We start from the raw sequence: 11,869 nt of genomic DNA, 5'->3' as shown, positions 1-11,869 counted from the left end.
GAGAAAATAGCCCATTCACATCACAGTATAGAGACTATAAGCAAATAATACGAGTATCTCAAACCAAGTTCCCTGCTGGAGAGGCTACCACCCATACATCTCAAATTGTAATCAGCATTAATGTACCAGCGAAGCAGAAATGTCTGCAAAGATTGAGCACAAGCCCCCCCACCCCCACCTAAAAAAATATCGCGCCTAGGCTAAAAATGACGCAGCAAATTGTACCTGTGCCAGTAGCCTTCGATCGGACAATTTGCGCATACCAATAAAATACACAACGGGAGGAGAGCTCCATTCCATGACGCCACTACATTGAATATAGCGTGAATAGCAGCTCCACCACACCGGGCACAACTTACTCACGGAGATCACTTTGACCGCCGCTGCGAGAAGTCCAACATATTCCTCTTGATATTATTTTCTCTGTTTAGCCAAGAGACTGATACTGAAAAAGCACAATGGTGAGTGTTTTTAATTTGGAATGCTGGTATTTCAGGTTCAACTACACATACATTTTTTTTTTAAATGTTAGGCTTGCATTCTTGTTTTAACTGTCTGTTTTTAATTCAACATATGTTTTCTTATCTTTTTTTTCTCTCCATTTCATTTGCAAAAACAATGCAATTATCCTACAGCTTCTGTTCTATGGTCGTTTCTATACCACTGACCATTGTATCGCTCCCATGCGCAGTGTTCATTCCTACCCCCCGACAGACGGTTCAGGGGGTGCAGTGCAGTGCAGTGTTCATTCCTACCCCCGACAGACGGTTCAGGGGGTGCAGTGCAGTGCAGTGCAGTTTGTGTGCACCTCTAAAGAACTACAGTGACGCATCGAAAATAAACCATTACTCTCACTGAAAGGAAGAATGTCATTTTGCATTCAGTGTAGCTAACATGTGAATTTACAATATTTGAAATGCATTCATCATGATTATTATTATTAATCATTCTGTTCTGGGAAGATGTTTATTCAAACCCTTTATAAATCATATCCAACTATAACTGACCAAGAACAAACTGTAATTGCAGATATTAATTAGGATTAACTATACAGTAGTATCACATACTCTCTTACTATCTAGTCTTCTCTTACTAATGAAGAGAATGAGTGAGTGGGTGAGTTAGGGTGTTTCTAATTTTTTTCAGTCATGCTATCAATAACGAACGTGTTGCTTTGCAGGACAGGAATTGTAGCTTTGTGGTTGTTTCAGGGTGTGTTGAGAAATCTTAGCCTACAGGAGAATCTACAGACTGAATGGGTAAGATACAGAGTCTACAGACTGAATGGGTAAGACACAGAGTCTACAGACTGAATGGATAAGACACAGAGTCTACAGACTGAATAGGTAAGACAGAGTCTACAGACTGAATGAGTAAGATACAGAGTCTACAGACTGAATGGATAAGATACAGAGTCTGCAGACTGAATGGATAAGATACAGAGTCTACAGACTGAATGGATAAGATACAGAGTCTACAGACTGAATGGATAAGATACAGAGTCTACAGACTGAATAGGTAAGACAGAGTCTACAGACTGAATGGGTAAGACAGAGTATTCAGACTGAATGGGTAAGACACAGAGTCTACAGACTGAATGGATAAGACACACAGTCTACAGACTGAATGGGTAAGATACAGAGTCTACAGACTGAATGGGTAAGATACAGAGTCTACAGACTGAATGGGTAAGACACAGAGTCTACAGACTGAATGGATAAGATACAGAGTCTACAGACTGAATGGGTAAGATACAGAGTCTACAGACTGAATAGGTAAGACAGAGTCTACAGACTGAATGGGTAAGACAGAGTCTACAGACTGAATGGGTAAGACACAGAGTCTACAGACTGAATGGGTAAGATACAGAGTCTACAGACTGAATGAATAAGACACAGAGTCTACAGACTGAATGGATAAGATACAGAGTCTACAGACTGAATAGGTAAGACAGAGTCTACAGACTGAATGGGTAAGACAGAGTCTTCAGACTGAATGGGTAAGACAGAGTCTACAGACTGAATGGGTAAGACAGAGTCTACAGACTGAATGGATAAGACACACAGTCTACAGACTGAATGGGTAAGATACAGAGTCTACAGACTGAATAGTTACAGAATCTACAGGTCAAATCTACAGACAGAATAGTTCAGTTACAGAATCTACAGGCAGAATCTACAATGAGTACTTTATCTAGTATTTTTACTAGCACTTTATCTAGTACTTTAACTAGTACTTTATCTAGTACTTCAAAGTTTGATAGAGCTGGGTTTCCATCTATGAAATGTCTAGCTGGATTGTGGTGGTGACTGCCTGGTGATCGTAGGAGTGAGTAAAAGTCAGGTTAATGAGACTGAGGGTTCCCCAGAAATAGCAGCCAGCTGGGACCCTGACCTGGCAAGTGTTGCCCAGACTTGGCCCCCCCCCAGTAGGCCCCTGTCCATCACTGTCTCCAGGGGGGGGGGGCAGCTAAAATGGGGCAGGTTTAAAAATAGTCTGTGACAAGGGCAGAGGGAATTATCACCAGTCCCTAGAGGAGACAAGGAGTCATACTTTCAGGGCCAGTTTCCCAGACCAAGATTACACCTCTCGATGGACTAAAAAGCATGCTCAGTTGTGGATCTCCATTGAAATAGCTTCTTAGTCCAGGACTAGGTTTAATCAGTATCTGTCTGGGAAAGTGATCTTCAGATGGTAGTGTGCCTGTGTGTGTCTGAATTAGGCCTATATAACTGGGTGTATCAGGAGTCAAGGCCAATACACCAATACATCAATTGTCACACAGACTTAAGTCAGACATTATTTAGTGTTATCCTGCCGTGGTCTGGTCTGTTCTCATAGAGGATTGTAGGGTATTTTTAGTTTTCTGGCTTCGGCAGCTGCTGATGATGATGATGAGGCAGAGGCCTAGTTATCTCTCCTCGAGAACATGATGGTTGTCTGAAATGGCAGCCTATCCCCTATATAGTGTCTGAAATGGCAGCCTATCCCCTATATAGTGTCTGAAATGGCAGCCTATCCCCTATATAGTGTCTGAAATGGCAGCCTATCCCCTATATAGTGTCTGAAATGGCAGCCTATCCCCTATATAGTGTCTGAAATGGCAGCCTATCCCCTATATAGTGCACTACTTTTTACCAGCACTTTATAGGTGCTGACCTTGCCGTTTTGAAATGCAGTCAGAGAGAGGAGAGGATGGCAGCTATTTCAGTACGTTCTTGGCTGGTCATTATCTCTGCAGCAGGCAGCCATTTCCGTCTCGACTCCTCCCCCTCTCCTGCTGCCGGTCATTATCTCTGCAGCAGGCAGCCATTTCTGTCTCGACTCCTCCTCCTCTCCAGCTGCTGGTCATTATCTCTGCAGCAGGCAGCCATTTCCGTCTCGACTCCTCCCCCTCTCCTGCTGCTGGTCATTATCTCTGCAGCAGGCAGCCATTTCTGTCTCGACTCCTCCTCCTCTCCAGCTGCTGGTCATTATCTCTGCAGCAGGCAGCCATTTCCGTCTCGACTCCTCCCCCTCTCCTGCTGCCGGTCATTATCTCTGCAGCAGGCAGCCATTTCTGTCTCGACTCCTCCCCCTCTCCTGCTGCCGGTCATTATCTCTGCAGCAGGCAGCCATTTCTGTCTCGACTCCTCCCCCTCTCCTGCTGCCGGTCATTATCTCTGCAGCAGGCAGCCATTTCTGTCTCGACTCCTCCCCTCTCCTGCTGCTGGTCATTATCTCTGCAGCAGGCAGCCATTCTGTCTCGACTCCTCCCCTCTCCTGCTGCTGGTCATTATCTCTGCAGCAGGCAGCCATTTCTGTCTCGACTCCTCCCCCTCTCCTGCTGCTGGTCATTATCTCTGCAGCAGGCAGCCATTTCTGTCTCGACTCCTCCCCTCTCCTGCTGCTGGTCATTATCTCTGCAGCAGGCAGCCATTTCTGTCTCGACTCCTCCCCTCTCCTGCTGCTGGTCATTATCTCTGCAGCAGGCAGCCATTTCTGTCTCGACTCCTCCTCCTCTCCTGCTGCTGGTCATTATCTCTGCAGCAGGCAGCCATTTCTGTCTCGACTCCTCCCCTCTCCTGCTGCTGGTCATTATCTCTGCAGCAGGCAGCCATTTCCGTCTCGACTCCTCCCCCTCTCCTGCTGCTGGTCATTATCTCTGCAGCAGGCAGCCATTTCTGTCTCGACTCCTCCTCCTCTCCTGCTGCTGGTCATTATCTCTGCAGCAGGCAGCCATTTCCGTCTCGACTCCTCCCCCTCTCCTGCTGCTGGTCATTATCTCTGCAGCAGGCAGCCATTTCCGTCTCGACTCCTCCCCCTCTCCTGCTGCTGGTCATTATCTCTGCAGCAGGCAGCCATTTCCGTCTCGACTCCTCCTCCTCTCCAGCTGCTGGTCATTATCTCTGCAGCAGGCAGCCATTTCCGTCTCGACTCCTCCCCCTCTCCTGCTGCTGGTCATTATCTCTGCAGCAGGCAGCCATTTCCGTCTCGACTCCTCCTCCTCTCCTGCTGCTGGTCATTATCTCTGCAGCAGGCAGCCATTTCCGTCTCGACTCCTCCCCCTCTCCTGCTGCTGGTCATTATCTCTGCAGCAGGCAGCCATTTCCGTCTCGACTCCTCTTGTTTGTCAAGGCTCAGAATGCCATAGGATACCGTGTGTCCCACATATACTGTGTGTTTGTACATTGTGCACTATTAGGGCGTACACACTGTGATTGACAGACTACCCTGTCTTGTAATGAACCTGTCTGGCCACCTAGACATCAACAGATTCTGGCAGTTTGGACTCAGTAAAGTAAACACTGCTACTATTCCAGTAATATCTTTCCATATATTTCTCATGCAACAAATAGATACTTACAGTCTGTGTCATGGAAAGAGCAGGTGTTCTTAATGTTTTGTCCACTCAGTGTATCATAATCATTTACTCACGTGGTGTCACACAGTCGACCCAGTGAACAAGCACCAAACCAGCGTGAACAAGCACCAAACCAGCGAATAAAGCTACATGATTGGTGCTACATATTGGAGTTCCGTGTCGATGACTGATGTACACAACGCCAGAAGAGTACTGTTACAGTGTCACACAGTCGACACACATCTGAATTCTTGGACCTCTCAGACTGTAATATCCTCCATGCTGTCAGGTGTTATCGCTGTCTATTTCATTCACATTGTCTCTTCTCCTTCTCTCCCCGTCTCTCTCCACAGCGCGAGTGTATCTCTGTTCACGTGGGCCAAGCCGGAGTCCAGATGGGCAACACCTGTTGGGAGCTGTACTGCCTGGAGCATGGGATCCAGCCGGACGGACAGATGCCCAGTGACAAGCCCACAGGTAACCTCGACGACTCCTTCACCACCTTCTTCAGCGCCACGGGCACCGGGAAGTACGTGCCACGCGCCATCTTCGTCGACCTGGAGCCCACCGTTATCGGTAAGTTGTTTGTCTTTTTACAGAAACTTTGATCCTTTTGAAAAACATTTCAACATTTACGACGCCTCTCCTGAAGCAAATCTCAAATGTGCCAGTGCATTCAGTTCCTAAATACAGTTCATCCCCTGGTATCTGATCTTCTCTCCATATAGAAAACTACTGTTTTCTCTTTCTCCAGATGAGGTGAGGACAGGCACCTATCGCCAGCTGTTCCACCCTGAGCAGCTGATCTCAGGCAAGGAAGATGCTGCCAACAACTACGCCCGCGGTCACTACACCATCGGCAAGGAGATCATTGACTCCGTCCTGGACAGGATCCGTAAACTGGTAAGAATGATTAAAGAATGAATTGTTGACAATTATGAAAATTGGAGACATGATATGATAAACAAGAAGCTTTTCTCCCATAACCGCCGTAACCCATAACCCTCGTGACCCATAACCCTCGTGACCCATAACCCCCGTAACCCATAACCCATAACCCATAACCCTCGTGACCCATAACCCTCGTGACCCATAACCCTCGTAACCCATAACCCTTGTAACCCATAACCCTCGTAACCCATAACCCCGTAACCCATAACCCCCGTAACCCATAACCCCCGTAACCCATAACCCCCGTGACCCATAATCCCCGTTACCCATAACCCCCGTAACCCATAACCCCCGTAACCCATAACCCCCGTAACCCATAACCCCCGTAACCCATAACCCCGTAACCCATAACCCCGTAACCCATAACCCTCGTAATCCATAACCCTCGTAACCCATAACCCTCGTGACCCATAACCCTCGTGACCCATAACCCCGTAACCCATAACCCCGTAACCCATAACCCTCGTAACCCATAACCCTCGTAACCCATAACCCCGTAACCCATAACCCTCGTGACCCATAACCCTCGTAACCCATAACCCTCGTAACCCATAACCCTCGTAACCCATAACCCTCGTGACCCATAACCCCGTAACCCATAACCCCGTAACCCATAACCCCGTAACCCATAACCTCGTAACCCATAACCCTGTAACCCATAACCCCGTAACCCATAACCCCGTAACCCATAACCCCGTGACCCATAACCCCGTGACCCGTAACCCCGTAACCCATAACCCCGTAACCCATAACCCCGTAACCCATAACCCCGTAACCCATAACCCCGTAACCCATAACCCTCGTAACCCATAACCCCGTAACCCATAACCCCGTAACCCATAACCCCGTAACCCCGTAACCCATAACCCCGTAACCCATAACCCCGTAACCCATAACCCCGTAACCCATAACCCCGTAACCCATAACCCTCGTAACCCATAAACCCCGTAACCCATAACCCCGTAACCCATAACCCCGTAACCCATAACCCCGTGACCCATAACCCCGTAACCCATAACCCCGTAACCCATAACCCTCGTAACCCATAACCCCGTAACCCATAACCCCGTAACCCATAACCCCCGTAACCCATAACCCCGTGACCCATAACGTGACCCGTAACCCCGTAACCCATAACCCCGTAACCCGTAACCCATAACCCCGTAACCCATAACCCCGTAACCCATAACCCCGTAACCCATAACCCCGTAACCCATAACCCCGTAACCCATAACCCCCGTAACCCATAACCCCGTAACCCATAACCCCCGTAACCCATAACCCCGTAACCCATAACCCTCGTAACCCATAAACCCCGTAACCCATAACCCCGTAACCCATAACCCCGTAACCCATAACCCCGTAACCCCGTAACCCATAACCCCGTAACCCATAACCCCCGTAACCCATAACCCCCGTAACCCATAACCCCGTAACCCATAACCCTCGTAACCCATAAACCCCGTAACCCATAACCCCCGTAACCCATAAACCCATAACCCCGTAACCCATAACCCCGTGACCCATAACCCCGTAACCCATAACCCCGTAACCCATAACCCTCGTAACCCATAACCCCGTAACCCATAACCCCGTAACCCATAACCCCGTAACCCATAACCCCGTGACCCATAACCCCGTGACCCGTAACCCCGTAACCCATAACCCCGTAACCCATAACCCCGTAACCCATAACCCCGTAACCCATAACCCCGTAACCCATAACCCCGTAACCCATAACCCCGTAACCCATAACCCTCGTAACCCATAACCCCCGTAACCCATAACCCCGTAACCCATAACCCCCGTAACCCATAACCCCGTAACCCATAACCCCGTAACCCATAACCCCGTAACCCATAACCCCGTAACCCATAACCCTCGTAACCCATAACCCCGTAACCCATAACCCCGTAACCCATAACCCCGTAACCCATAACCCCGTAACCCATAACCCTGTAACCCATAACCCCGTAACCCATAACCCCCGTAACCCATAACCCCCGTGACCCATAACCCCGTGACCCGTAACCCCGTAACCCATAACCCCGTAACCCATAACCCCGTAACCCATAACCCCGTAACCCATAACCCCGTAACCCATAACCCCGTAACCCATAACCCCGTAACCCATAACCCCGTAACCCATAACCCCGTAACCCATAACCCCGTAACCCATAACCCCCGTAACCCATAACCCCGTAACCCATAACCCCCGTAACCCATAACCCTCGTAACCCATAAACCCCGTAACCCATAACCCCGTAACCCATAACCCCGTAACCCATAACCCCGTGACCCATAACCCCGTAACCCATAACCCCGTAACCCATAACCCTCGTAACCCATAACCCCGTAACCCATAACCCCGTAACCCATAACCCCGTAACCCATAACCCCCGTGACCCATAACCCCGTGACCCGTAACCCCGTAACCCATAACCCCGTAACCCATAACCCCGTAACCCATAACCCCGTAACCCATAACCCCGTAATCCATAACCCCGTAACCCATAACCCCGTAACCCATAACCCCGTAACCCATAACCCTCGTAACCCATAACCCCCGTAACCCATAACCCCGTAACCCATAACCCCGTAACCCATAACCCCGTAACCCATAACCCCGTAACCCATAACCCCGTAACCCATAACCCTCGTAACCCATAAACCCCGTAACCCATAACCCCGTAACCCATAACCCCGTAACCCGTAACCCCGTGACCCGTAACCCCGTGACCCGTAACCCCGTAACCCATAACCCCGTGACCCATAACCCCGTGACCCGTAACCCCGTAACCCATAACCCCGTAACCCATAACCCCGTAACCCATAACCCCGTGACCCGTAACCCCGTAACCCATAACCCCCGTGACCCGTAACCCCGTGACCCGTAACCCCGTAACCCGTAACCCCGTAACCCATAACCCTCGTGACCCATAACCCCCGTAACCCATAACCCCCGTAACCCATAACCCCCTGCGTTATTCCCAATATCAATTGATAACGGTTGAACCATCCAAATCAAAAGGAGGAGAATAGACAGCCTTGTGGTACACCACTGTTGATGTTACACTGAACTAAATTAGAAACGCAACATTTCAATTCAAAGATTTTACTGAGTTTACAGTTCATCATATAAGGAAATCAGTTTGGCCCTAATCTGTAGATTTCACATGACTGGGAATATAGATACTTTTTTTTTTAAAGTAGGGGCGTGGATCAGAAAACCAGTCAATATCTGGTGTGATTTACCATTTACCTAATGCAGTGCGACACATCTCCTTCGCATAGAGTCGATCAGGTTGTTGATTGGCCTGTGGAATGTTGTCTCACTCCTCTTCAATGGCTGTGCGATGTTGCTGGATATTGGCGGAAACTGGAACACGCTGTCGTACACGTCGATCCATAGCAATTCAAACATGCTCAAAAGGTGACATGTCTAGAGAGTACACAGGCCATGGAAGAACTGGGACATTTTCAGCTTCCAGGAATTGTGTACAGATCCTTGGGACATGGAGCCGAGCATTATCATGCTGAAACATGCTGAAACATGAGGTGATGGCGGTGGATGAATGGCACAACAATGGGCCTCAGGATCTCATCTGGAGCGGCGGCAGGGTAGCCTAGTGGTTAATCGAAAGGTTGCAAGTTCAAATCCCCGAGCTGACAAGGTACAAATCTGTCGTTCTGTCCCTGAACAGGGAGTTACTACCCACTGTTCCTAGGCCGTCATTGAAAATAAGAATTTGTTCTTAACTGACTTGCCTAGTTAAATAAAGGTTAAAGAAAAAAATTGCGGTAACTCTGTACAAGTGGTCTGCGGTTGTGAGACCAGTTGGTCATGCTGGCACATTCTTCTAAAATTACGTTGGAGGCGGCTTGTGGTAGAGAAATTAACATTAAATTCTCTGGCAACAGCTCTTGTGGACATTTCTGCAGACATTTTAGAGGAGCCTTCTATTGTTCCCACCACAAGGTGCACCTGTGTAATGATCATGCTGTTTTACTCAGCTTCTTGATATGCCACACCTGTCAGGTGGATGAATTATGTTGGCGAAGGAGAAATGCTCACAAACGGGGGGCGTAAACACATTTGTGAAAAACATTTGAGGGAGATATGCTTCTTGTGTTTATGGAGCATCACTGGGATGTTTTATTTCAGCTCATGAAACATGGGACCAACACTTTACATGTTGCGTTTTTATATTTTTGTTCAGTGTAATTGCCCCTAAATTCATTGTGTCTGATAATGCTGTGTTGATGTGCTGTGATGTCTCCCTCAGGCTGACCAGTGTACTGGTCTCCAAGGTTTCCTGGTTTTCCACAGCTTCGGAGGAGGCACCGGTTCTGGTTTCACCTCCCTGCTGATGGAACGTCTGTCTGTCGACTTTGGCAAGAAGTCTAAGCTGGAGTTTGCCATCTATCCAGCTCCCCAGGTGTCCACGGCTGTGGTGGAGCCCTACAACTCCATCCTGACCACTCACACCACCCTGGAGCACTCCGACTGTGCCTTCATGGTGGACAATGAGGCCATCTATGACATCTGCCGTAGGAACCTTGACATTGAGCGTCCCTCGTACACCAACCTCAACAGGCTGATCAGTCAGATCGTCTCCTCCATCACTGCCTCCCTGCGTTTCGATGGAGCCCTGAATGTTGATCTGACAGAGTTCCAGACCAACTTGGTGCCCTACCCTCGTATCCACTTCCCTCTGGCCACATATGCCCCGGTCATCTCTGCTGAGAAGGCCTATCACGAGCAGCTGTCAGTGGCTGAGATCACCAACGCCTGCTTCGAGCCGGCCAATCAGATGGTGAAGTGTGACCCTCGTCACGGCAAATACATGGCCTGCTGTCTCCTGTACCGTGGTGACGTTGTTCCCAAGGATGTCAATGTGGCGATCGCTGCCATCAAAACCAAGAGGAGTATCCAGTTTGTGGACTGGTGTCCCACTGGCTTCAAGGTGGGTATCAACTACCAGCCCCCTACGGTGGTTCCTGGAGGAGACCTGGCCAAGGTCCAGAGGGCTGTGTGCATGCTGAGTAACACCACAGCCATCGCTGAGGCCTGGGCCCGTCTGGACCACAAGTTTGACCTGATGTATGCCAAGAGAGCCTTTGTGCACTGGTACGTTGGTGAGGGCATGGAGGAGGGAGAGTTCTCTGAGGCCAGAGAAGACATGGCAGCCCTGGAGAAGGACTATGAAGAGGTGGGCATCGACTCGTTTGAGGAGGGGGAAGAAGGAGAAGAGTATTAAACAACGAATTTGCTGGTTTGGTTCCGGAACAAAATGAAGGTTAATTGCCAAATGAGTCCAAAGAAGCAGTCAAATATTTTGGTTATTAATTATTAAACCGTATTTAATGTGTATGTTGTTGACACTGAATTTAATATCCACATCATGAAATTCCACATCTTAGACAATTTAGAAATGAAAAATAGCTGAAAAAGATATTCCCTTTTCTTTGATTTGAAGAATACTGTTGCCTTGCCAATGTTTTCCTTTTTTTTACTGAGTTATTCTAAATCAATGTTTTATTAAACGCTAAAGCAGAAGTTGTACAGGAATATAGTTTTTATAATGAGGCCCTCATCAATAATGTCCAAGCTCAATAAAGTTATCCTCAAAATAAATCGCTTTATTCTTCTTTATTCACACCCTACTGCACCAAGACTTGACTAGATGTTAGTGTGTTTTACTGTAGCCAAGGTTTTTCTGTAGCCAAGGTTTTAGCCAACAAGGATACGTTATGAATACAGGCTAAATGCTAATATTATCCTACTGCACCAGTATTCTGCCATTTTGATTATCAATATTGGATTTATTAACTCATCTCAGCCTTCATAAATGTGGAGGATTTATGGTTGAGGCTAATTCGATCACTGGATATCCTCTTTGCGGCTTCAGAGCGAAGTGGTATCGTATAAATGTGCTCGCACCTTCAGATTCGGTTTATTCCAAGTGAACGTCATACTCCCTTAAACGACATTCGCTTGGAAAAGACGAGAAATAGCTGCAATGTGTTACGTGGAAAAAGCTGGCAAAAGAAGTCTTAGTTGATCAATTTTAC

The 11,869-nt window shown here is 48.1% G+C and overlaps 1 protein-coding gene across 1 annotated transcript; it reads left to right on the top strand.

Moving 5' to 3' along the window:
* The first annotated feature begins 247 nt into the window (after window positions 1–247).
* On the top strand, window positions 248–11,432 carry LOC118374195 (tubulin alpha chain-like). The gene is made up of 4 exons (XM_035760572.2): window positions 248–461; window positions 5,197–5,419; window positions 5,598–5,746; window positions 10,081–11,432. Exons 1-4 carry the CDS (start codon window positions 459–461, stop codon window positions 11,053–11,055), a joined length of 1,350 nt encoding a protein of 449 aa, XP_035616465.2. The 5' UTR covers window positions 248–458; the 3' UTR covers window positions 11,056–11,432.
* The last annotated feature ends 437 nt before the right edge of the window (window positions 11,433–11,869 follow it).

Source organism: Oncorhynchus keta, chromosome 7 (assembly GCF_023373465.1).
Source record: "Oncorhynchus keta strain PuntledgeMale-10-30-2019 chromosome 7, Oket_V2, whole genome shotgun sequence".
NCBI classification, from domain to species: domain Eukaryota; kingdom Metazoa; phylum Chordata; class Actinopteri; order Salmoniformes; family Salmonidae; genus Oncorhynchus; species Oncorhynchus keta.
Note: the sequence above shows the minus strand (reverse complement) of the source record. Positions and strands in the feature narration are given on the sequence as shown.